General features: G+C 38.0%; 1 protein-coding gene across 1 annotated transcript; it reads right to left on the reverse strand.

Annotated features, from left to right (window-relative positions):
- Positions 1 to 1,959: 1,959 nt before the first annotated feature.
- Positions 1,960 to 27,037, reverse strand: LOC134648108 (abhydrolase domain-containing protein 2). Its single transcript, XM_063502577.1, has 7 exons — positions 26,738 to 27,037; positions 23,972 to 24,144; positions 20,522 to 20,689; positions 13,170 to 13,353; positions 9,295 to 9,489; positions 3,877 to 4,031; positions 1,960 to 2,796 (listed from the first exon to the last, which is right to left on the reverse strand). Exons 1-7 carry the CDS (start codon positions 26,890 to 26,892, stop codon positions 2,534 to 2,536), a joined length of 1,293 nt encoding a protein of 430 aa, XP_063358647.1. The 5' UTR covers positions 26,893 to 27,037; the 3' UTR covers positions 1,960 to 2,533.
- Between the last annotated feature and the right edge of the window lie 561 nt (positions 27,038 to 27,598).

Raw genomic sequence — 27,598 nt, forward strand, 5'->3', positions numbered from 1 at the left:
GTATAACCCTTCAAAGTTCATTTACCGTTATTTTAATCATATCTCCTGGGAGTTCTGGGTTTCAACTTTAAAAAACCATAAAACGCACAGCTCTAAATTGTACTTTATATAATCCAAGTGTCGTGTCATACATAAACTAGCCATTCTAAGGTTGGTTTTTCCTAACAAGTTAATGTGTCACACATACCATAAAGGCCACCCCACACTAGCGTCTCCCGAGCGTCGGCGTCTACTCAACTCTATTGCCATTTTCCATAGCGCTGACTAGACGTCGACGCTCAAAAGACGCTAGTGTGGCGTCTCTCTAAGTACCATAACACATTTGACTCTTGGCTTCTGAGATCAGATAACTGGTATCACAAAATGGCTAATCAACAGACGCAAAACTAACCCCCTGGCTCCTTTTGGGAAGCAATCGGGAATGAGCACGCATTTATGCAACATTTTTAACCCTTTTACCGCCACTGTCGGCCATAACCGACAAAGGTAAGGTATACAGTACAAAATGAATAATACATTCTGATAAAGTTTACTTTTGCGTGTTATGTAAAACAGGCGTGGCGGTCAAATGGGGCCATTTTCGTTAGCTCATTGCAACCACCGTATTATCAAGTCATGAATTATTCATTTCATCTTCGTAATTGTAATTATTAATGTCATTAACATAAAATATCATCGATCAGAATCCACATTAAAACTAATTATGGATTCTATTAATGGTAACAGTCTCACTGTTATCATTAATAAAACGGAATGTGGAAATGCGATTTCATCCTTCACACACTGGTATAGGCGTTACACACACTAGACACACACCCAGCTATAAAATAACTAGTACATATTAGAAATTTATGTAAAATGACACTGCAAATAGTTGAACACATATTCTACTACCCCAATTGATTTTTTTTTATTCAAGGCCGGAAAGTGCTGATAATTCCAGATGCTAATTTAGTTCACATTTCCAGTTTTTTTTTACAGGTAATTGATTCATACATATTGTGAACGATATTAACTTTGAATTTTCTGCAAACTGCGTTGTAGTATTTGTGCTTTAAATACATTACTATTACTATGTGCAAAATTAAACCATTACATAATTATTTTGAGTTAGGTGACAATAAGAAATGCCTTACATTGATTCAGTATTAATTTTCAGCCATTTTATAAATGGTTCAATTCCTAATCCCACTAGGAAAATTAAACTCATCGCTGGAAATAAGCACTAAAAATTTGTAAGTACCTAGCGCAAATAAAGTTGTGCATAATTTTGTTTAAACGTTTAAACTTTTGAACGCCAAACGGCGCATCCATTTGCCGTGCCACTGACGCCACGGGGGTAAAATTTAGTTTTGTGAATAAATAATGCCAACCTAAAAGTGGGGTGTTTTTCAGTAGATTTTCATCAAAAAACGATCGACGGCAAATGCCGTCTTTGGCGTCGTTGTCACGATTTTAATTGCGTTGACGTCAATTGCCGTCTGTGGCGTTCAAAAGGTTAAAAATAACTAACACTCAACATAAATATAATTAATTGCATTGCACACCACATTGTATTTTAAATTATATCTATGTATAAAAACCGTATTAATTTTCTCTCCACTCCAATAGCAAATTTCCTTGACTACAACTATATATAAAATATCACAATATTGAAAACCAAGCTAATCGCTGCAGTTCGATTTGTATGGAATGGGTTATTTGAGATTATTCAGCAAAATGCCATTACATGGAATTTATCAATACTTCGACAACTGGTACACGTTTATCACACTCAATTTCATTCGACTCGTTTATTTTATTTTAGTAATTTCTATGTGGTTATTTGGTTACTATCACGTAATTCTGCCCGGGTTTCAACCTCTTTTAGTTTCCTGGTTGCATTATTAACCATATCCTGTAGGTCACGATTACCGTTTTCACTTGTTTTTTTGAAAACAAAAAAATGGTAATCCGAAACAACAGGTCATTTGACCTGGAACTGAGAGCGGTTTGAAACACTGGTAGAATTACCCTCATGTCAGGTTTCATCCCTGTACATATTGCACGGACCTAGCGTACAAAATTCTATGGACCAAGTAAACAGTAGACTTCGTATACGTAAATGGTACAGAATATCTTAGAATTTTACTTTGAAATATCGGTCTCGTGGTTTGTATGAATACTACAGTCTCCAGTAAGATAATAATAATCTTATCTTCTAGTGAGTTAGTGACCGTAGATTTCTTATTAGGCATCTTATATCTTATATAAACAGAATACTTCAGCAAAAAAGAAAAACTACTCTAGTTATTCTCGACATAAAACTCGCTCATTTTAGGCTCGCTAAAGCTACTGAATGCTTATATAATATCAGAATATCCCGCTTCTGTTTACTTAGTCCATGGCAACTTATCCTAACCTATCTTTAGACAGTAAATACCTTCAAAAAGCTTCTCACAAGCACGCCTAAAACAATTGATAGTTGGCGTGACGTAACACATCGAAAACCTGAGCTTGGCTACGAGCCAAATTGTCTTGGAATGATTGTGTTCTATGATTTCACGGGTGTTTTATCCAAAGGATCTCTATAGACGATGGTGGCTGACTTGATGAGGTCAGGTTCGTCGTCGGAGATGGTTTCGAGGATGGATTCCTTGGAGGAGCACTTGTTGTGCGCCATGAGCAGGCCGCCAGCGAGGCCGACCAGCGCGCGGTCGAGCCACGTCACGGGGTTGGCGTATATCAGTCCGCCCTCGTAGAAGCCCAAATGCCCGCCGTGAGCGAGCTCTAGGAACATTGTTCTGTCGCGGGAACCTGGGGAAAATAAAGTTTTCGCTAGTTAGGGTCGGTTGCACCAAACTGTTTGTCATCGTGAAAGAGTTCGCTAAATTTTATTTTATGGAAATTGGAAAGTTTCATAGTAAACCGACGTGGCCGGGTGACTTTGATCAGTCTGTCAAGTGCGGATGGTGCAACTGGCACTTACTGTTCTTAATTTACGTTTTAGTGATATCATCAGCTTAGAAAAATTCAAATAATAATAATAATGTGTAGAGTACAAAGCTCATACACGTAAAAGGTTGCAAAGGGTGGTGACGGGTGTCAATTCGTATTTTTTTTTATATTGGTGAAAGGGGTTTAATACAAAAATTTAAATTAAAAAAAAAGTCTGTTATTGTCGCAAAACATACAGTAACAAAATAAAACAAACAAGGAGAAAGAAAAAAGACACAATAAGCACATAAGTCCAATAGGGTTGTTGACTGTATAGGTAAATATATATAATGTTTAATTATAACTATTTAGTACATTTACATTTGTAGAAGGAGAAGTTAATTAAAATTAACAGTCAAGATTAAATAGTGCAATGCATTGTTATTCATTTATGAATTTTTATTACTATATTTCGACACTTCTCTCGCTGTTTAACATTCCATCTGTCTAGCATAATCGGCACTTCACACTTTATTGGTGACTCAAAATACCTAGATTGTTCGATGACTAATACGTAACTGTTGAGTCACTTTATGTGATAATAGCCAAAAGAGGAAAGATAAACAACGATTAATCCGCCTGGATTATGGTAGGTAATAGATGTACAGGTCGGTACAGTCAGTAATACTATTAGCTTAGCACCTTTCAATACAATCTTCTATACGGGGGTACCTTTTCTCTGCAGCTGACTGTACTATGAACTTGTTGCTTTTTGGCCATTCTGCTTATTTAGTTTACAAGTCTAAAGTCTACATTTTAACTAAGACCGAAGGTTTCCACTCAGCTTAGTGTCAAGGTACCTTTAAGGATACCTTGACGCTGGTCTTCCGTGGGAAAAAAAAAGAAAACTCCCTCCCAAAAAACGCGACATAACTATACAAATAAAATAAAAATACTTACTAGCAAACTCTCTGATGAGAGGTAACAGCGGTTCAGGTACTATGGGGTCGTCGCGCGCGTTGACGAACACCATTGGGGTCTTAATGTTATGTAAGTAGAAGGCCGATGAACTCCACTTGTAGAGTTCCGCTACGGACTCGAATCCGTGCACTTTTCTGTAACATACATTAGAGATGTGTTAGTGAAAGGCTCGAATATATTATAATTAATACAATAGACATGCATACATGTTACTCTTAGGCCCACTTGCACCATCCCACTAACCCGGGGTTAAGCTGTTAAACCTTTAACTCAGTGTCAAATTGTACTGGTAACCATGGTAACTCCAGATCTAACCGGTTTACCCCTGGTTAGTGGAATGGTGCAAGTGGGCCTTAGACTCCGAGATGTAAACCCGCTGAACAAGTCGTTATAATTTCTAAGATTTATTAAGTGTCCGCAGCAAGCTAGCTCGGTTCTACATGCAAACGTTGTAACGCTGCCAGCCTATTATGGATAGCTTTATCCATCTTTATCCACGTGATAAAATAACTGTCACTGTTTAACACCGTGGGAAAGAAAGTGACGGACACCGTTTTATCACGCTGTCACGTAGACAAGAACGACCATCATATCCGTACTGAGAGCGACTTTTTAAACGACTAGCTAGATTGCTCTGAAACTTTGTACGTAGGTACAATAGGATAAGGTATGATTTAATATAATTAATACGAACTAAAATTCAGTCTGTAAGTAGTTAAATAGTGGAAATTTAACTACATAGAATCATTGCGTGATAGTTTATAACTACAAAAAGGTCAAGTGCGACTGCGAACCAGATTTCCCATCCAATTTCAATACCTCATTAGCGAGAGCAATACCGCATGAGAATGTATAGTTAAATCGTAAGCCTCACATTTCATTTTTACGAGTTACCTCAAGGTATCGAGGCTAATCAGTACATTTAATAGTACATACCTAATAATACTAAAACAGTATGCATTGTTATGTTTGTAAATGCGATTGTTGTATTGCAGAGTAAACGACGCGTGTTATATTAATTTGCACAAGTTACGTCAACTCATTACATGTGATATCTTCCATTTCATCGCTCACAGCAATTGCAATTGCAAACAAATTGTCATATTGACATTACTGGTAAATAATGCGTTCTAGAAAAAGCAGATTTACCCACATGGAAAATTAGATGTTTGATAAAGGCTACTTTCACCACGCGTTAGAGAGTACTGTGTACATATTCGTATCGGTTACCAAGCGACGGCGAGTCGAAAGCTTAGGCAAACCGTTGTACTAATAGCATTATACTTCACTGGGCATCAATAGACCTTATATCTTAGCAATAAGGTTTACAAATGGCCAGTCAACAGTATCACACGATGTGACTTGGTCTTGACTATGCATAGTAGGAGAGCGCCCTTTAGGCCGCTTAAGACGTCTGTTGTTTTCATCGGACAATCATCGTCCATGTTAGTCGACGATGTCTTATTTTATCGGGTGTAACCGCCGATAGCTACGAGTACATAAAACTGGACGTAGTACACGGTCTGTTATCCAACAAATGTATACAAACGGCCTTATAATAGTAGGCAGACCATTCGCCTTGTCTTCGCTCTGTAAGCGATAGTAATAACAGCCCGGATGGCTCTCTCTGTTGCTCGCCATGTTTTCTCCGTAGTGTAAAAGGGAAACCGTAACTAATCGTGGAAAAAGGATGCGAATGTCCGCATGAACGTAATATAATGTGTGGGTAATGGAATTGCTAGATTGCATTGAATGATCATTAGCAATGATCGGAATAGGTAGTGCCATTTGGGGTCATTGACCTCAAACATTGTACTTTACATGGATAAGACTCGGGATTCCAAGACTCTTATTTTTTGACGAAAATATTTCTTGGCATGTCTTTAATAGGCTACATGACTAATTTTCATTTATGGTATCAATCGATCGGGTTTGTTTTTAGGATCAAATGTCTATATGGGACCCATTGTCCGACAAAGTCCGACAGTCGCACTTCACTCGCGAAACGCCTCTCACAAAAGGGATAAGTGAACGTGACGTCAAGGTCATTGAGATCCCATCTTGAAGTATGGACAAAACAAGAAAATTGCGTTTTTGTCCGTGAAATATTGCGTTTATGTATATAGTTGCTGTACAATATTTTTTTGGATAAAATGTAAGGAATCGAATGGTACCCTTACTTTTATGGGTTTTTAGAAGTTAAAAAAAAACCTTAATTTTGAAACTTTCAGGTCCTGTATTTTTGTAACATTTCCGTATTTTATTTTAATATCCACATTATTATGATAAATTGCTCATTTGCTATAAAATTCAACATGTGTCATCATCCCTATTGAAGTAGGTAATATGAAAACCCGGGGTGAAAAGGTATATCCATACTAAGCTTACGCACCGAAGTCCCGTGAAATGGCACTACCAATTCCGATCACTGAATTCATTAGGTAGGTGATTACTTTTCTTGACTGCCGTTACCTGCACATAATACCATACATGGCCATAGCTGCTTGAACGTTATAAATAGGTATTTTAAGTATTAAAAACTAACAAGACTGCAAGAGACAACCATTTATGTCTCTTATCACCTTGTATTAAGCTGTTTGTGAAGATTTTACCTACTAATGAACGTATGTATGTAATATCCCTAAGACTCTTGCTTATCATATATATGATACTAGCGACCCGCCCCGGCTTCGCACGGGTAGTTCAACGAATTTACACAAAACCTATACAAATTATACACCAAAACCTTACTCAATCACTCTATTAATAGGTGAAAACCGCATGAAAATCCGTACAGTAGTTGTTAAGTTTATCGCGAATATACAGACAGACAAACGCGGCAGGGGACTTTGTTTTATAATATGTATTGATATATAAGTATATATTTGTCCATACTACACCGGGATTCAAACCCAAAACGTCTAGCATCATAGGCAGTGGTAATGACTGCGGTAAATGCGTCCTTAAGAATTTATACATTTGTATTGCGTGGCCTGTATGTATTTTCGTTTACATCCTTAAAAATGCAAGAGCAAAGTAGATACCGAAATATCTCTGACGCCATACCAATAATATAATTATCGACCTTAGTATAAGGCCTGAGTGGACGCTCGAGTTGGGCGTGCATGTTAAACAAATGCAAGCGTATAGGAGCGGCCTTAGTACACGCTGCTCAAATTACTTGTGAGCCCGACGCCACGCTGCACGCCTCGCCGAACGCTCCGCTTCGAGCGTCCACTCAGGCCTTACACTTAATAGACTTTTATTGTAGATACCTACTAGTTATCAATTTAATTAGTATTTTGTTTGTAATAACTAAGCCGTAGATTACCGGCGTTATCGCAGTATAGCCATTGTTTCTGTTTTTCTGATAGTTCTTTGCCATTTAGCGATACAGACGCATCAGTGCACGACTAAATGCTGCGGTTCTATTGCGGCGTTTTAATAGTCTTTTGATGCTTTACTTACGACCCTTTGCACCAGAGTCGCGAAGCTCGGCAACGCTCGGCGGCTGTGTAAGGTGGGTTCACCTTTAAGGCCCACTTGCACGCTCCCACTAACCCGGGGTTAAGCGGTTAAACCGTTAACCCTCTGTCAAATTGTACTGGTAACCATGGTAACTCCAGGTTTCACTGGTTAACCCCGGGTTAGTGGTATGGTGCAAGGCGCTAAAAATGAGATACTAATTTATGATAAAATACCTACGAGTGGATGAGTCAAGGCCAAGAGACATAGATGTAAGTACGGTTAGTTGCTTCCGCAATCTCTGGAACCATTCAACCACTAATATGGGCTCTTTTGCTAGGTATAGATATACTTTGTCAGTAGAAAAAGGCGCGAAATCCAAAATTTGCATAGGAGATTAATCCTCTCCCTTTGTTACCTTTGTCAAACCAAAGCTGGCTTACCAGAGTATATTAATGAAAGGAAACCTTAATGTAATATCGCCTTCCTAAAGGATCCTTAAAATAAATCGACGTTTTGTAAACGGTGTTACGAAGGACCCCTTGCTTACTACATTTTCTGCTCTACAAAGCAACGCATTAGTTAATGCAAACAGCAGCAACATATGATATGATTCAATAAACACAAGTATTGAACCATCAACTTTGCGTGTCATGTCGGGACATTTCATTCTGATTTACCTACAATAGGTAATAGGCTGATGACAGATTCCTTCAATAGTCTTTTTTATGTATCGAAAAAGTTTTGATTGCAAGTGCTCCCGGTTGCGCATAGGTATATAGAGATGGGTATTTACCACATTTACTTTTATGACATCGGCGCTACACTTAGGTCTATCAGCTCCACCAAATATGGTTATGCAATAGACATGGTCTGAATGGTCAGACAACTTCGGAATATTACGACTAGAGTAAAGTCCCTTACCATGGACCTGGCGCTTTTGACACTGCAAATGTGATAGCCAGACATAGAAATCCGTGGGAAAAAAATTCTTGACAGGTAAGGACTTCCTATAATATCGATAAACTCAATTATCGATGCTCGTTCTATATACTATCGATAGATATAGGAAGTCCCTACCTGTCAAGAAAATTTGCCCCACGGATTCCTATATCACTGATAGCAATCTTGAGCATGAGCAATACAGCAAGCTTGAGTAACCCTCTTTAATTATGTCTTTGTAATTTCTTGACGCAAAAACCGGATTTGGCGCAAGCGGCAACCATAGCAGCAACATAATTGCAACCTTCCCAAATCCTTTTATTCTAGTTTTTATGTATTGAATTAGCGTGTAATCACTACATAGTATAAAACAAAGTCGCTTCCCGCTGTCTGTCTGTCTATCTGTCTGTATGTATGCTTAGATCTTTAAAACTACGCAACGGATTTTGATGCGGTTTTTTTAATAGATACAGTGATTCAAGAGGAAGGTTTATGTATAATTTGTTAACCCGTGCGAAGCCGGGGCGGATCGCTAGTAGTAAATATAGTAATGGGCCCAAATCACAAGGGTAAATAACAATATAACGCTAATATCATTTAATAAATGGGCCCATCATGTACTGTGCCTTGGCCAGATGCAAAGAGCAGGTCAGGCTCATTGAGATGTCATGTTGTGGATTCTCTGTCGTTGTAACCTAGAGTGCTGGTTCTTACCTAGAATAGGCCTCGTCCAGGTCGGGCAAGGTCCCGGCGGACACGATACGTCGAGGCCGTACTTGATTTCGTGGCTGAGCAGGTTGCGCTTGTGTCCAAGGTAACAAGTGCCTAAAGTGCTAGTTCTTATCTTACCTAGAATAGGCCTCGTCCAGGTCGGGCAGGGTCCCAGCGGACACGATCGTGTTCTCGTCGAGGCCGTACTTGCTCTTGATCTCGAGACTGAGCAGATTGCGCTTGTGTCCATTGTTGCAAGTACCCAGTGCAGGTTCTTACCTAGAATAGGCCTCGTCCAGGTCGGGCAGGGTCCCGGCGGACACGATCGTGTTCTCGTCGAGGCCGTACTTGCCCTTGATCTCGGGGCTGAGCAGGTTGCGCTTGTGCCGCGTGATGATGTTGCGGTAGTTGTCAGTCATCACGTATAGGTAGAAGCGACGGAAGTTCTGCCATTGGAGCAAGTACACTAGAGAGCTGGAACAAGAATTTGTTGTTATTACATGGTTTTTTGACTGAGTACACCTTCAAAAACTCCATTCATCATTGGAGTTCTTAGTATTTGTATTAACTTCAATAATATCGTCACTCGTCATATCTTAAGAGTAATAAAATTATTATTTTTTCCGGTCGGATCATTCAATACGTACATGCCGTTTGATAAACACCAAGTGCCGATAAATGATATGATTTTAACGATAGAACTGAATGCACCTGTCAATGCACATGCATGTCATAATGTCGCCATTAATGCCATTGTAGATGGTGATAACGGATAGCCGCAAGGTCTCGGTTATCGATTAAATCACCTGACAGGACAAAAGAATTCACACCGGGCGAGACGCTTTTTATTGACACGAGGTGATGTTAAAGGACATTACATATCGCCGCTATGATTACTCAACCTCGTATCTGCAACACTCATTTGATGACAAAAACACCCGTATTCCGAATGAAAGAAAAGCGACATTTCCATCAAATGATTGTTGCAGATAAGAGGTTGAGTAAGTATAGCGACGATATGACCTAGAACTTGACATTTGTGCAGTCATTTTCGTTTTGACGTTCGTTTGTTTAATGACTAGTTTTGTCCCAGGTATACTAATGATAGGTAAGTTGCTGGCGGCCCGTGGTGATGCCTGGGACTTCCAAACCAGAGGTCGCAGGTTCCTATAAAGGTGTTGGAACTTATGTACTTACGGAATATCATTTGAAATTTACGAGTCGCTTTGTGAAGCGAAGGTGAATATCGTGAGGAACTGAGGAATTCCGACTTATCTCAATAATGGCAATTTTCCTTTCTGTGTTGGAAGGTCAGATCCATCAGATGGCAATTGCTTTCGTAAAAACTAATTATTGGTATTTATAATCATTAGTTCGCCGAGGGGATCACAGGATCCCTGACACCAAGGCAATGTCGCCATGGTGATGATGAGGAGCTACTACGGACGGAGTAAAGTGGCCATCTAAAGCGCGTCATGTTTGGGAAAAAGAAATTAGCTGTCATATGTGGCGAAATAACTAGGTACATTGATCGGTGTGAGAAAGTAATCAACTGTGTTGTTGGGAACATACCAATGGTTTTTGTAGAACTATACATTTATATTACTTATAGCAAGTGATGTTGACAACTTGAATACCATGATTTGATACGCGTTGGTATACATAAAAGTTAGAATCAAACTAAATTCTCTATTAGCAATTTAGTTTAAACTGTAGTTTGCTAGTCCCCCTTCAGTCATTGACACGTCCAATCCTATTACTGACCTGGCGATGACAATCCTACTAGCCAAAAGTGCCAATAACTGGTTTTAGGGGGCCTATTGCAGTAGGTAAATGAATGCGTCTTTTTGATTATATAATAATATTAATAAAAGAGAAGAGAAACTAAGCTGAGCAACTTTTGAGGCAAATACAAGTATATTACATACAAATAGGGAAAATCATAACTTTTGTAATTGCGTTATGCCCGTCAGTCCGTCCGTATGACCCAGAAAGCTTTATATTCATGAAATTATAACTTTTCTCTTTACTGGCACGGGGGAAAAGGAAAAACCTAAGTGTAGGGTAGTGCCGTTCTCGACTCGCGAACGTTTTGCGTTTTGTATGGGAAACGTTCCCGCTCGAGAACATTCCATATTGTTCTATCAGTACCTACACGAAATTACATATTCGTATTACGTATTTCATGTAAGATATGGTCTAGTAATAAATATAAACAGTACAAAAGTCAATTGTTTATCAGACTGACTAATTTATGTGAAAAAGGTATCTAATAAGATAATTAGTAATGCAAAACATCCAATTCTATGAATTAAACAAACTGTCTCGATGCCATGCATTGTCCGTGTGTATTATCGTGTCGCATCCCTGACATATGGAGATCCTTCCTAGTTCCTATCCCTGACTTATGGAAATGCCTTATATTGTCAACCACAGCTCTTCCGTCTGTCCCTCGTCTCGGGGCACGGCAGTGGCCCCGCCAAGTCGAGCAAAACAAAGAAACGCGGCTGAAGCCATCTACCTAAATATTTTGTGAACAATTTTAGCAATTGAATTGAGGCTGAATTCGACTAGGACCAGGACAGCTTCGCGTTTGTATAGCGCCCATACTACAACACCTTGCAATAAGGTTTGCGAAGTGGTAGTCAACAGGGTGGATGGTGGTACATTTGGTACAAGTTGTCTTATACCTCTCGCGCCGAATGATGGTCCCTATGACAATTCCTTCAAGTTGCTTTTGGCTGAGCTTAATTTAAAAATAATTGAAGGAGTATGTTTTTACCGTACTTTTGTTACATAAATGTTATACTCTAAGTAAATTTATGTGGACTTCCAAAAAATGTCTTCAAACATTTTTACGTGACAGCTACTCCATATAAATGTCGCAGGGAAATGATCAAAACAGAGATTTGAACAAATCTCTAAGAGATATGATCAAATCACGCAGGATGTTAAAATGGCGAATCCATATCATCATTTCCCTAGAAAAATTCAGTCATTTGACCAAATCACTGACTCTGTTTAGTGAAAAGACAAAATCGGCCAATAAACGCCGAAACGCTGTTTCATTTCACTAGATTTGTTTAGGAATTTGACAAAATCCCTAACCACGACAGTAAGTTGACGAAACGAACTTAAAAAGTCAACTTGTTTTATCATTTCGCTAAACAGGTTTAGTGAAATGATAGTCTCAACTGGAAGATGGTATATGGTAATTTGATTAAATCTCTGAAAGGTTTAGTGAAATGACGAAAGCAAGTACAGAATACAACAGTTTACTCTACAGTTAAGCGATTTGATCAAATCTCTGACTAGATTAAGTGAAATTTTTTGAAATTATGATGCCGACAGATGTACCGATTTGGTACAGATAATTTTTAATACCTATTTAAAACAATCCCCGGTACATTACTTCCATCTAATGGACCTCTGTCTACCTTAGGGACGTCCACCAACACGCTTGATTTGATTAGCAACTCATTGTGCAGAGAAGTCTCTTTCATTTTTTGCCGATATTTTCAAAAATGTTCACTTAATCTAGTCAGAGATTTGATCAAATCGCTTAACTGTAAACTGTTGTATTCTGTCTTGATTTCGTCATTTCACTAAACTGTTCAGATTTAATCAAATCACCATATAGGTACTATCTTCCAGTTGAGACTTTATCATTTCACTAAACTTGTTTAGCGAAATGATAAAACTAGTTGACTTTTTAAGTTCGTTTCGTCAACTTACTGTCGTGGTTAGGGATTTTGTCAAATTCCTAAACAAATCTAGTGAAATGAAAAAGCGTTTCGCGTTTATTGGCCGATTTTGTCTTTTCACTAAACAGAGTCAGTGATTTGGTCAAATGACTGAATTTTTCTAGGGAAATGATGATAGGGATTCGCGATTTTAACATCCTGCGTGATTTGATCATATCCCTTAGAGATTTGTTCAAATCTCTGTTTTGATCATTTCCCTGCGACATAAACATAAACTGTCATAGGACTCATACGCGCTGGCCATAGGTTGGAGCGAGACACAGCGATCGGACCTTTCGTTCCCATCTATGGTTGTCGCCTTAGCCGAAGCCAGTCGCGCAATGTCGTGGCCAGGCCGATAGGGGGCATCATTCGACGCGAGACCGAGAGGTATAGTTGAGCAATACTTACTCAATGGCGTTGTATCCCTGACATATGGAGATGCCTCCTATAATGTTGGTGGGCCTGCTCCGCTCCTCGCCCAAGTATTTCGTGATCAGGTTGCCGCCGAGGCTGAACCCGACTAGGATTAGCTTAGTGTTAGGATAGCGTTCTGTCAGGTTGTCTATCATGTAAGCGTAGTCGTCAGTGTGACCTGCAACAAAATACATAGTTTTATAACCCGCAACAATTTTGGCACATACCCGGTAGGACAATCAGCACCTAGCACATGATTGGCGCGACAGTATCTCGCGGCGAGATAGACTACCCGTCCTTTTCTATGTTAATAAAAGAGGGACGGGTAGTCTATCTCGCCGCGAGATACTGTCGCGCCAATCATGTGCTAGCCCGGCAGTAAAGGAAAACATCGTTATTAAACCACGCAAGAAATCGTGCGAAAACAATCTGAAAATACTTAAACTGAGACTTGCTTTTACCTGCAATGTTGTAAGTAGAATGCCCTAACACTTTCATCACCAGTAATAATGCTTGCTTACCTCATTACGAACTGTCTTAATTAAGAGATAGGCTTATAATCTGAAATCTGACGATTTAATAAAGAACTCGACGTCTATTTCGTAAACCTATAAATTGCGTATACGATTTACTGATAGGGTGATATATCCTGAGGCTTACGTAAACCATGCAAGTTTGTTGTAGCTGCGATTGAAACCCGTCTCTTATGCCTGTATTCAGAAATATACTTGTTGAGTCATAACTCATACTCATATAAGGTAAAATAAAACGCATGTAGATTGTAGACCCATAAACAGGATTTCGTGACAAGGTCACAGGTGGGACTAACTTGTTCAAATCTTGTTGGATCTTTGAACCTATGTTTGAGACAATTATTCAAATTGACCCATCTGATTTGCTGCCAAGGTCGCTGGAGTGACGCCCTGAGTCAACACGTGCAATGAGAATTGATATGTCAAATACTTTTTTAGCACGTTGACACTTGACAGACAAAGATAGTGCATGTATACGAACTGCAGTCAATTCTTTTTTATTTTCCGGAATTCTGTAAGGGTTTGTCTTAGCATTTTGTTATTATTAGGTATGCAATCCATGCAATAGGTATAATCAATGTTGTAGGTATGCCAAAACTGGCTAAGTGATGTCAATACCGCCAAAACGGGGTATACTTATATTAACTAAAACCAGTGCAAAAAAATAAGTACAGAAATACCATAGTTACAGATACGGTTAATCCGGTAGATATGTAATCTAAACTCAAATTACTTAAGTCTACGTTTGTCACGAATATTGTATATTCCAAATCTATAAATTATGGCTGCTTATGCTATCTGGTATGTACTTAATGAAACGCTACACGAAGACGAATTCATAAATAAATAATTACACTAATTGACCTGAGGTCTTCCATCACAGGATCACAGATGTATAGGTGACAGGACACTGAACCTTTTAAACTAGACTTAAATGTTATTGATTATTTCCATTAGTTAGTGTAACTTTGGTGACTAAATGAAACTAAATTAGTTTGTTTCATGACCTGTTGATCACTTTGGTGATAAAAAGCATAATTGTTTAAAAACAGTTCGCCAATCCCTGTCGATAAACTATAACCATTGTTTTATTATGAAATTCTTAATGGTATGTTAAAGAAGCAATAAAGTATATAAACCATGTACATGTTTTATCGTTTAAGCGGCTAAAATATACTTATGATATCACAATATTTTACATTAACATTTTCGAATTACACTTTGCCTCGAATTTTAAGAAATTCGAGTACCTACTTAGGATATTATACTTAAATGAAAATTATTCTAATTAAGGAAAGTGAACAAAGGTGCGGCGGTTAGATACACGAAAGTCTGTCCGGAAGCATACGATCAAGGCCGTGTTTTGTAATCTAGCCAAATTTTAATTATATGTCTGTCTCTATTTGAAATTTGAATTAGGTATGAAAGTGCAATAAATAGTACTGTATTAAGACTTTAAATTACGATTGCTGACGACTTTAAATAGTGGAACCTTATCATTTTTGAACTGACATAGGTATTGGACAGGTCCTTGGTGGCATTTTACACATTTCTATCATAAAATACCTAAGAAAATAGGTCAAATAATAAGGAAAGTATGAAATCTACAATAGTGAATATGTAGGTATTGTTAATCAAATTCATTAAATTAAAACAAAACGTAAATAGGAAAGTTGAATTATGATATGTCAATTTTGTACGAACCTTTTTAGAAACTTTTACCTACACTTAACTACTTACACAGTAAACAAAACATAAACAAAAGAAGCATGCTTAAAACATTTGAATGTTTAATAAAATTGAATCACCGGCCGATAATGTCCGAAAGACGGTGAGTCAAGCTGACCTTGTAACTACATCACGGTTGGCTACTTATTCTTTATTCATTCAAACTATTCACAGTTCACACATTTTAAATCGATAGGTAATAATTAGGTATAGGTATTTAAAAAATTTAAACGGCATGAACGGTAGCGGTTACATTATGTCCTGTGGCCCACCCCTTAACATTACATTATTCTAATTATTAATTTTAATTAACATCTCTCCTATTCACTTGAAATGCTAAATATACAGTTATTCCACGTTTTAAGACGCGAAATAGGAGCAACCTATTGCAGTTCCTAACATAACACACATAACATGGAAAGACTTATATTATTACCTATGCTCTATAGGTACTTAAACGAACCTAATCAACTAGACTAAATATCTTAGGGGCTAAGTTTAGGTATAGGTATAATAATACATACTATTACTTATTCTGTGCACCGTGCAGCACGGTAAGATTCCTAACCACGCTGTAGAAATAAAATATTAAATCGAACCGCCAAAGATAACACAGTAACATTAACTTACTGAAGTGAATTACACAAATCTATCCATCATTTAGTATCTGAAGTGTCGGCCGTACGACCTTTAGAGACCTGTATAGGTAAACGTTCTTCCAATCGCCGCAGTCTTACGCCCACGAACATTCGGTTTGTAAAATTAACTTAATCGAGTCCATAATTACCATTGGAGTAAAAAAAACATAGTAGTTAAATAGATAATACCATAATGGGAGCTCTTTGTTTTGAAAACAATTTCGATCTTTGTTTCTGTAATTTGTACTCATTAGAGCGTCACGTGCATACCTATTACACAGGGCGGACACGCCATACATTCAAAATCATTTGCGTTTATATGTGTGCACGGCACGTCTGTACACGCATCATTGTGTATGTGTAGGTAAGTCGCTTTACTAAGGGTACGCCAGAAGTCCGCCAGATTCATGTCGCGGGGCGAGGTAATGCGAGTTGGGGCGGGGCGGTGCGTGGCCGTTCTGTATGATAATACTATTACTTATCCTGTGCCTATTACTTGCTATTATCTACTTTAACATTCTGGTCGGTGTCTCTCTTAATAGCCTAGGTAATTATAGTGGGACATAAAATAGTAGAAATTAAATTAAATGGAACTAAAAAATCCATACTAAATTGTTGCCACTTTTCAGCATTTTACGTCAAAAATGTGAGTTACGTAGGAAGTGGCGCCCTCAATAATTTTCTAGAATTTCTTGTCGAACTATAAGAAGAGTACATTCTTGTAGAGTTCAAGCTAAAAAGCCAAAAGGGTTTTCGTTTTTAAGGTTCCGTACCCAAAGGGTAAAAACGGGACCCTATTACTAAGACTCCACTGTCCGTCTATCCGTCTGTCACCAGGCTGAGGGTGATAGCTAGACAGTTGAAATTTTCACAGATGATGTATTTCTGTTGCCGCTATAACAACAAACTACTAAAAACAGAATAAAACAAATATTTAAGTGGGGCTCCTAACTCCCATACAACAAACGTGATTTTTTGCCGTTTTTTGCGAAACGGTACCCTTCGTGCGCGAGTCCGACTCGCACTTGGCCGGTTTCGTTTATTTACCCCGTCGGTGACAAATAGGATTACCATTAACAGAGTGTGTAGAATTGTTGATTATGTTTGTGATTTTATATGGTATACTAACGAATAATTTGCCCATTAAAGTACAGTAAAGTACATTTTAATAAAAAACGACTTAGGAAAACGGACATTAGAAAGAATGCGGTGAAGGTCATTGAACTTTATTGGAGGCAATTAAATTCATTTTTAGTTATTCATTTAAATCTTGTGCAATAATGATGGCCAGGCCCGGATCTAGGGTAGAGCGAGTAGAGCGGCCGCTCTAGGCGCTGAATGGCAAGGGGGGCGCCAAAATGGCAAATGAGAAAAAAGGGGCCCAAAATACGCTTGAAACCTTCAACGAGGGGCGCCAAAACCCGATTTCGCTCTACCCTGATCAAGGGCTCGGGCCGGCACTGATGATGGCATTTATTAGGTGGTGTTGCTGCTGTTTCACAATAAGGGCGAACGCGGGCGTGGCGCCACGAGATCCATTAAATGGTTCCGTTATCGAGATAAGCTTAAATACTCATTTACTGTGGTAATAAATTAACAAACATTTGAATAAATTTAAATGAATGTGAATTTAAATGGAAATTCACCTCCTCTTCTTGAGCGAACTTTTAAACTCCCGTTCGCTCAGCTATGTAGGACCCTATTCTACTGAGCCACCCAAAAGCTTAAATACCGAAGATAAAGCGTGTGAATCTATCCACCACTTCATACTGTGTATGCACGGCTGAGATTATTTAGGTTTTCCGAAACGTGAGTTCGAATCTCACTCAAGGTGGTGGATTTTTCCTTTAATTTAATATTTACAACTTCACTAGCAGGGGCCCGTTTCTCGAAAGCTTGTAACTTGTATTACAAGTGGAAGTCCCTTTCTAACAAAAGCTGTATAAAAGTGACATACGTTGTATTGCAAGTTACAAGCTTTTGAGAAACTGGCCCCAGATCTCTCCTTAAAAAAAAATCACTTAATTATGTGATTACTACCCCTCCTCCTATGATAATTCATGTTAACTTATTACATTTCCAGTGTTTTAATGTTATTGATTCCTAAGCCATGAAACTGGGCCCGACAAAACAACATTAAAACAAGAAGTAAATTCAACAAGAGAAACTCATAAGTCGCATATTTTCCCCTTTCTCTTTCAACAATTAAGCTATGTAGATATGTAAAATGGACTTGGGAAGTTTCTAAGAATTTTCAAATTCCATATGTTGATTACAAAAGTTAGTTGGTTTTACATCTCTTTACTCTTTATGTTAGGAATTACGAAGAGAGGACTAGGAGGACATAGCGGTGCCCTGTTAATTAAGTACCTACCCGAGTCAAATTATTACGCCGATATTCGTTTCGCAAACAACGATTCGCAGATGTTTCTTTCGGCAAAGTAATATTTGTATACCAATGGGTATCATAGCACTTTTGCGATTCGTCTTGGCAACCTACGAGGGGTATTCAAAATATTCTCGGTATGAGAATGAAAACAAACAAGTACGAAAAGTTTGATATTTTTATTTTTCAATATACTCCCCCCTATGTTCATACACTTAAAAGATCGATCAATTATTTTTTTTAATCCCTCGTAAAAATATTTTTTATCTTTCGTGTAAAAATGCTCCTCCACTGCCGCCTTCAATGCTTCATCGTCAGAAAATTTATTTCCACGCAGATCCTTTTTAAGATTGGGGAGCAAAAAGAAGTCGCTGGGGGCTAAGTCCGGACTATACGGTGGGTGAGTAACAGTTTTAAACCCACGTTCAACAATAGCTGCCTTGGCAATATGAGCAGTATGGACGGGGGCGTTGTCATGCAGAAGCAGAATACCTTTGGTTAACTTTCCTCGCCTCTTTTCTTTAATTACATCCTTTAATTGACGTAGAATGTTAGCGTAGTACTGTCCTGTGATATTTACACCTTTTTCTTTATAATCGATTAGTAATACTCCTTCACAATCCCAAAATATCGTGGCCATGACCTTGCCAGCTGAAGGGATGACCTTCAACTTCTTGGGATGAGCTGAACCCTTAATGTGCCACTGCATGGACTCTTGTTTACTCTCTGGGTCATAATGATGAACCCAGGTTTCATCTCCAGTAACTATTCTTTGCAGCACCTCATCAGGATTTTCACGGCACAGGTCAATAAAATCGGAACAACAAGCTACACGCATGTCTTTTTGAAGCCGAGTCAGCATTCGCGGAACCCATCTTGCACTTACTTTTGACATATTAAGATGGTCATGTATAATATCATGTACGGTACCAATAGAGAGATTGGTTACTTGTGCTATAGATTTTACCTTCACTCGACCATCTTCCAATATAAGTTTTTCCACTTTATCAATATTTTCTTGTGAAGTAGCTACTACAGGCCGGCCAGGTCTAGGGTCATCTTCAATACTCTCCCTTCCGCGTTTAAACTCGCTTGACCACTTTTGAATGGTAGATAAAGAAGGAGCAGACTCACGGTAAACACAATCCATTTCCTCTTTTATGGTTTTTTGATTTTTACCCTGTTTTGTCAAGAATTTTATCACGCATCGATGTTCTAATTTAGTTAACATTGTCAATTCGCACAGGATGTTCATGTTTGTTCAGCAATTGCAGAAAAACAAAAGACTATCTCGGTTCGGATTATACTTTTTTTTAATGTCAATGAATAAACCTTAGCGGCCAGTAACGAAAGAAATTTTAGAAGAGGTCGTAAGATATCAATACCGAGAATATTTTGAACGCCCCTCGTACCATAGGTTATAATCAATTGTGTTTTGCCCAAAAAAACTAGACATACACAATGAATGAAGGAGTCACAAGTATAGTAGGTAATTGATGTTAGCTAAACTAACTCATGGACAGCCGATAGAATTGAAGGAAATTGATTTCCGCCGCTCACGCTTATGGGACACTTGCAACATCATCTCTCAGGATGGGATGGAAAGCAATCGCTTCGCTTGCTAATCGGAAGTTGCACATTCCCGACGTTATTACTCATCGATTAGAGAAACCATACATTAAATTGACAAAAAAAAACACATAACTGTCAATAATCGTACATGCCTTAAGAAAATAACCCCCATATTTTTTGCTCACTGTATAATTCTTCGTTATACCTATCGACCCACCTGCTGTGTTGTATCGCTTGGGGCGTTGCTGTGATAGCATCAGTCCATTATATCGTCTAGGTACTCATTATCACAGTGCATTGGCACTTACTACCTACGATCGTGGCACGACAAAGACCTTCTATAGGATACTTTCAGATAAAGAACGATAATAGTTATAGTAGAGCTAATGTCAGGTGAACTTTTCAGCTTGGACTGTAAAGTGAAATAGTTGACGAAGTACCTAGTTCAACGTATACGTTGTTGAAATCCGATGTGACGAATGTACTCACCGTAAGAGAATATTCGAGCACCGGTAACGGGCACGCTGTTAAGCGCGCCTATGTGGTTGAGCACGGCGCAGCGGTAGCCGTGCCACTGGGAGTAGTGCACATAGGTTCGAATGTACACGCTCTCCGAGGTGTTGCCGATGCCAGGGCATATTGCCACTGTCACGTCGTCTGTGGACAGTACAAGTCTTTGAATTTTATGCGGATTACAATTATAAACAAGGAAAATTTTTAGACAGAAACACTGGAAATTTTCAAACTGTGTTCTAGAAATGTACAGTACCGAGCTACCGAGTTTCCATTCCACAAGTGTAGATTTGACCGGTTATAAACTTGGAGTTGGGGGCATAGATGAACATGTTATAATGTTTATCTATGTAAGCTAAGAATTAAGCCACATGTAGATATGATTCCGCTATTCGCTACTTTCTCATCAGGCACCAGGTTAAACAATGAACTTTCTATGAATGAGTACTAGGTACTATCTCTATTATCTGTTCTGTTTGTAGTAACCTTTCAAATTATATTACAATTCTTTACAGTTTCGTCATTTACACAAAGGACCCTTTTCATAGCGAGCACAACAAAGAATTGAATGCTAGTGAACTAGATAACTCGTCTAGTCCAGCGTATTGAAATTTTCGCTTTCTAACATGTAATATTTTGGACAAGATTTGTCATGCCAAATAGGTACAAATGGAACTCCTGACGTACTTTTATTACGGCAAAGAAGCGAGTGTTAGGAGAAAGCAGTGTACCTATTTCTTTTTTAAATTGAATAGACCCTTAACTAGTGTTTATCAAGACGATAGTTCCGTGCAAGAAAGTGTTTGACTTCCATCGCAAGTGCGGCATCGTGTTATTTTAGTTCCCGCTATTTGTTATTGTTATGAACGCTATAAGTTATTTCAGTCAGTCTTGTCGAGAACGGAAAATACTTACAGAATACTAACAGTTTTCATAGTACAAAACAAACTTAAGAATAAGAAACATGAAAATAACATTATGGAAACGATTGATGGCCAATTGTTCAATATTCCGGACTTCGGAACAATTAAGGGATATAAATCGATCTAGCTGGATTTAATTCTTCAGAAAAAATAGTACTTGCTAACATAACTATTTTTTAGTATGAGTTAGCGTAATGTCATACTAAACTTTAAAGCCTAATTTTCTTTCTAGACAAACCATATACATCTTAAAAGCTGTATGATGAAAGCCCTAGTAAAAGAACCAAAATTGTCAACGATTGTACTGTTGACTGGAAACTAAAAGACGCCCGTTTCCCGAAAATTTTTATGTTTGACCCACTCGAATATTGCCCACACCTACATCATAAGCTTACTAAATGCCTATCAAATAGCAAGTACTTAAATAAAGTTAGGTAGTCAACCTTACGTCAACATATGTGACGTTATCTATGAAAAGGGACCAATGACACAATGATGATGAAAGGGACTGATGAGGTATCGATGGCGCTTACGCCATTATTAACGATCCCCGATAGATTGTAATACAATGTCGCGTGACGCTGTGCGGCGTAAGCGCCATCGACAATAAGGTCCCTTTTCATAGATAATGCCCCATATAACCTCTACATTTTCTACTTGATGTAGATTCACAGGTACAGTACAATCAAGGTAGGTATTAAATATCGACACGCACAAAGTGCCAAAAACATGTACCTAATACAAGAACACGACCTTATTGTAGTATTATTACATATTTTTGGCACTTTTCCTTGTCAGTTGTTGATATTTTATACCTTGACATTCGAGAGCTCTGAGGGCCTACCGCCAACAGAAAATTCTTAAATCGTTATCTGTCTCTATCGCTTTTGCTTATTAGAGCGGCGGAGAAACAGATAACATTTTTCGGGTTTTTGATGTTAGCGGTAGACCCTCTGATAATGCTGACATAACTATCTTACATCGTCAGACGATAAGATGTCACCTCCATTCATTATTAGCACGTGTAAGGCAACGGTGATTCATGCGTATGATGTCATAGCGATGTTCAGGTAAGTATTAAATTGTACATTTAAACGTTGCCCCTATCGCCGCCGTCGCCCCTATCCCGGAATTGCTATAGGTACACGTCATATTTATATTCTGTAGGTGATATTACATACTAAGTTTCATGGTATGGACGGTTCATCGGATTGGGCGGATATCGATATCCTATAATCTATAATTTCAATTCAATTCAATTTCAATTTTCCAAGAGTATTCTGAGCTGAGGAAACGGAAAATATTTCTGACATGACGAAGAATGCCGGATTAGTCATACCTACCTAAGCTGCTTGGAACGTGATTGTCCAGTAGGTATTAGTAAATATTAGGCGATTTTGTGTAGGTAGGTGGTCAACACCAGAGACGAATAAGTTGCGTTGCATCGAAATAGGCGATTCACACACTGCAGATAATGCCGTCAAAGCGATCTGCTTCGCTGACTGCGCTGAGCAGAGCGGAGCGAATGTAAGCAAGTACATATTAAAACAACTTGTTTGACTGATTACTGATACTTTTGTTTTAAAAAAATGGTACTACCACACAGTACACAGTACACACTGAGGATGATTCGGCGCGCGGGATGATTGATAAGTATGTCGCTCCAGAACAGTATATATCGATGTGTGATACTGATAAATATTTTCATTACATTTTACCTACTTATCGTTAAAAAAAATTTTTTTTTAGTTCGTGGTGCCACGTTTGCATTACCATGCGCTTACAAACTTATCTTGCTATATGTAGATACAGTAGGTACATACTAAGTCTATTTTTTTATTCGGTAGACTGAAATGACAGTTAATAGTATGAAATGACATTTCATGTTCATACTATTAACGGTCATTTCAGTCTACCGAATAAAAAAATAGACTTTATAGTTCCTACGGAAAACCTAGGAAATGACCTCAATCCAAAGCCGGAAATTTCGCACTCACTATACTATACTTTGAATGCAATGCATGTCTCAAATGGGAAAACTTTATTAGTAACTGGTCTCTGTTCAGTGTTCACCACAACTTGGGTGTGAAAAAATGTCCAGTTCACAAAATATCATACACAAAAGTCACGTACAAATTCATAGAAACATAAACTATGTACGTATTCTACATACACCTCTAGTCTAGTATGTCTTGCCAAAACTCACGAGATTTCATTCACCTAGTGCGAGTTAACTTGACATAAGAAGTCGGGAACTTGCAAGAACCAAAAACCGTCGAAGATTCGGCCTTCCCAATTACTTGGTAGTTGGTACACGTAATAAGTAACATATTAGTCCATCTAGTTTTAAGCCCTTTTGGTGCCCAGTCACATCACATCACGATGTTGGTGCAGCTGCAGGGACGTAAATATATCGCATATTTGGTACATGAATATTTATGTTTCGATGGATTAAACAGCTTTTTTCTGTTTGTTTGGTCCTCATCTTAAAAATAGGACATACCTTCATGTTCAGATCCCATAGGTTCGTATAGATCGTAAGTGAGCGTCGATTTATCGGGTAGCACTAGGGATATCCGAGCACCGATGGGCCAGGGGCAGCGGACCCGGCCGATGAGACTGTGCAAGATAGTCTGCACATGGCCACTGAAGCCCCATAATCGGGTTGGAATGTAGCTGTAAATAAAACTTGTGGTTAGCATCTTCGCCAGAGTAGTGCTTACTGTTCTTAGTGTAAGGCCTGAGTGGACGCTCATGTTGGGCGTGCAGCGAAGCGGGGCGTGCGGCGTGCATGTTAAACAAATCCAAACGTATAGGAGCGGCCTTAGTGCACGCTGCTCAAATCACTTGTGAAGTTGTGAGCCCGACGCTGCACGCCCCGCCGAACGCGCCGCTACGAGCGTCCACTCAAGCCTTAGTGTTTGTTGACTCCAATCTAAGTGTCAGCTCCTGCCCAAGGTCTCGTTTCTGACTTTTCTCCTTTGCATGGTAGGTATTCTCTTTTACAAGACCATTTTTAGACCCAGTAGTCCAACTTCAAACAATTTTATGATTCTTGTTCAAAATTCAAAATCTCAAATTCATTTGCTTGCACGCGAACATGCTTAAAGCTATTTTTTTTTTGAAGTTGGATTACACAGGTGTACACTACCATTGGTACACATATTATCCTATTGTAGACTTTACATAGCCAGACCAGATTTTGATACCAACTTGCCATCTTTGCACAGCATAATCAGTAAAAGAAAAGATAACAATTTGAAAGACAATAATAGTATAGTTGGTCAAACCAATTTGTCAGTAAATAAGAACAAAAAAACTATACTCATCCTTTTCTTTTGGGTGCTAGACTGCTAGTACACACAGGTTTTACACTAGTACTAGCACTGCTAGTACTAGTGTAAGACCAAGATGGTATAATTCTCTACAGTGTGTGGCCTATAATGCGGGCGAAAAATTAAAACGTAGATTCTACTCCTCAAACAATAACACTTTTGTTCAACAACTTTTTGAAATTATGTAGTCTTAAAATTGTCCCTTTTTCAAACAAACTAAATAATATTTTCAATGTACTTTAAATTCCGTCTAATTGACATTGCCTGTCAGTCTTGTTACCGTACAGACATAATCAATTTCATAATACATTGCGTGTTCGATTAAATTTTAAAGTGTTTTAAAATACAAACCACAAGTTATTTTTAAGTCGCTGAACAAACATTGTCTAGTTTGAGGAGTAGAATCTACGTTTTAATTTTTCGCCCGCATTATAGGCGACGCACTGTATATAAATCTGACAGTCCTTTGACAAACTATAGATACTAATGAAGATTTAAAATTTTGGCTTATTTTGTTTTTTAAGGTATGTACTGGAGCAGCGGTATCGAAAAAACTATATTTTAAGATGAATCCTGACCTGTCTTGTGTACAATAAAGTGTTTATTCTTATTTTTATTACATACATACATACAGTCAGCAGCAGAAGTTGCTAAGCAGGTGTGGTGTTCAAAATTACCTTGACACATTCTTATGGTTTTAACAATAAAGCCACATCAAGATCATTTTGAATACCTTGACCACTTAGCAATTTCTGACTGTACATACATACATACAAAAATGTTATAAATATGGTTATAATAATTAATTTTATCTTTATCCTTATCATTACAGGGAAAAATGAACTGGTCTTTAGGCATATTACATTATTATCAACTAATTTATTGACATAATCTGTAGTGGAAAAACTGAAAGTCAATAGTTCAAGGAACTTAATTATACCTAGGTATGTGTTGTTTTGTCTCAGTTAACCCAGTTCATTCATGTCTATGATCTGTAGGCTAATATTATTTGATTCATCATCATCTTTATTGTTTTATTTTGTGTTTATGGCTTCATTAACACCTTGAGTACTAATTTATGAAGTCAAAAACTACATATTTATTTTCTAACTACATTTTATAGAGGCTGGCTAATAATTAATTAAAGATATATATATATATATATATATATATATAGGTATATTAGTTGAGTGACTTTTGGTAAGAAATGCAAATGAGGAGTTGCAATACACTGACTAGAATATTATCAGAAGTATAATCAAAGAGGCCATGGTAACCATTAAAAAGTCACCTGCATGCTGCATGGTGCATTAGATATTTTCTTTTAGTTTACCTACCAACATATGTGAATATTAATAACATACCTAACTTATATGTATGTGTGTGGAAGTAATTAAAGCAAGATTTAGATAAGGTATATAGTCAAAATATCCCAATAAATGCTCTTCTAATTTGGGTCAATTGATTATATAAAAAGTACAATTTACTGCTGTGGCCTTCAGGCTTTTTCTAGATCATTCATTATCATCACATTGAGATTCTTTTTATTAACACATAAAGTACATATTCTAGGTCATTTTAAGAAAATATTATGTAGAATTATAGACCTATGCACCTTTACGTATGCAGTATTAATTACTCAGTAAAATAGTACCGACTCTTATTTAATTTCAAATTAGATATTGCCTCATATTTAGCAGCTGATTGGTCAAGCAAATTCTGAGAGCAACATGAAACCCTGGATAATCAATCAACTATACAGTCTTCGTGTTATCAATCCTTATAATAGTACACGAATATTTGCATCTGCAAGCTTATCATTTCACGTCTTTGCTCCAAAAATATTATGACATCATCATGCACGCTTCATACTCATGAAAGCGTATCTATAAAAATGTTACAGTTATAAAAGTATAACACTGTTTTTTACTTACGGTTCGTAAAGGAAAGGTGAAACGAATAAGATATTCTCTATAAAACTTCGATCCCTTCCGTAAATTACGGGTTTCTGTGCCTGGCTGTTAACATTCAGTATACGAAATAGTACACATAATATAACAGCCACGACAGCTAGAAGTACTGTAGACATTTTTCAGGACGTCTGGTACACAGTTTTATTTTAAAACATACTATTAGCTAATAAGTTCACTACAGCGATTAAGATCATGAAAATAGTAGTATAACTAATAGGCCATGAAACCTCCCTTCACCGCCACGACAAAATGACAACTGAGTTGAATGTTGAATTTTGTTTGTCAATGGAACGATTGGACACGATCTACGATTGGCCAAAGAGAATATAACCACTACGTTTCGATTGGCCAGCGTGATATTGTTGACAACCTCAGTGTTGCCGGTTGATGATTTGATCCCCTGAAATATTCTCTAAAAAAAAATAGGCGTAGTTTTAAGTCCTATCACACTACCGCACCGCATCGTATGCCACTTGCGCGCGAGGTGCACCGTAAATCAACGTTCTAAACTAAACTCATTTCGGCCACACTGAAATTCACTTCTTGTTTTGCTAACAAGTAGCGCTAGTTGCTTCTCTTTCCAATATATCAAATGGAACTCAATAGCAAACCACAAAGTGAGTGTTGCATAACATCATAACGTCTTCTGATATAGCTGGTCAACCAAATCTTGTCAGTAAAAAAAGGCGCGAAATTCAAATTTTCTATGGGACGATATCCCTTCGCGCCTACATTTTTCAAATTTGCCGCCTTTTTCTACTGTCAAGATCTGGTTGACCAAGTATATTTGTGAGCACCTTAGCCGCTCCGACAAGAGTGACA

Source organism: Cydia amplana, chromosome 5 (genome assembly GCF_948474715.1).
Source record: "Cydia amplana chromosome 5, ilCydAmpl1.1, whole genome shotgun sequence".
Lineage (NCBI taxonomy): Eukaryota > Metazoa > Arthropoda > Insecta > Lepidoptera > Tortricidae > Cydia > Cydia amplana.

What these genes read in the sequence shown, in the direction of transcription:
- LOC134648108 (XM_063502577.1), bottom strand. Translation starts at nt 26,892, where the DNA reads ATGTCTACAGTACTTCTAGCTGTCGTGGCTGTTATATTATGTGTACTA. An exon ending in TGCTCGAATATTCTCTTACG is followed by an intron (nt 13,354 to 20,521) that starts GTGAGTACATTC and finishes ATTTTGTTGCAG; the next exon opens with GTCACACTGACGACTACGCT. An exon ending in CAGGGATACAACGCCATTGA is followed by an intron (nt 9,490 to 13,169) that starts GTAAGTATTGCT and finishes TTCTTGTTCCAG; the next exon opens with CTCTCTAGTGTACTTGCTCC.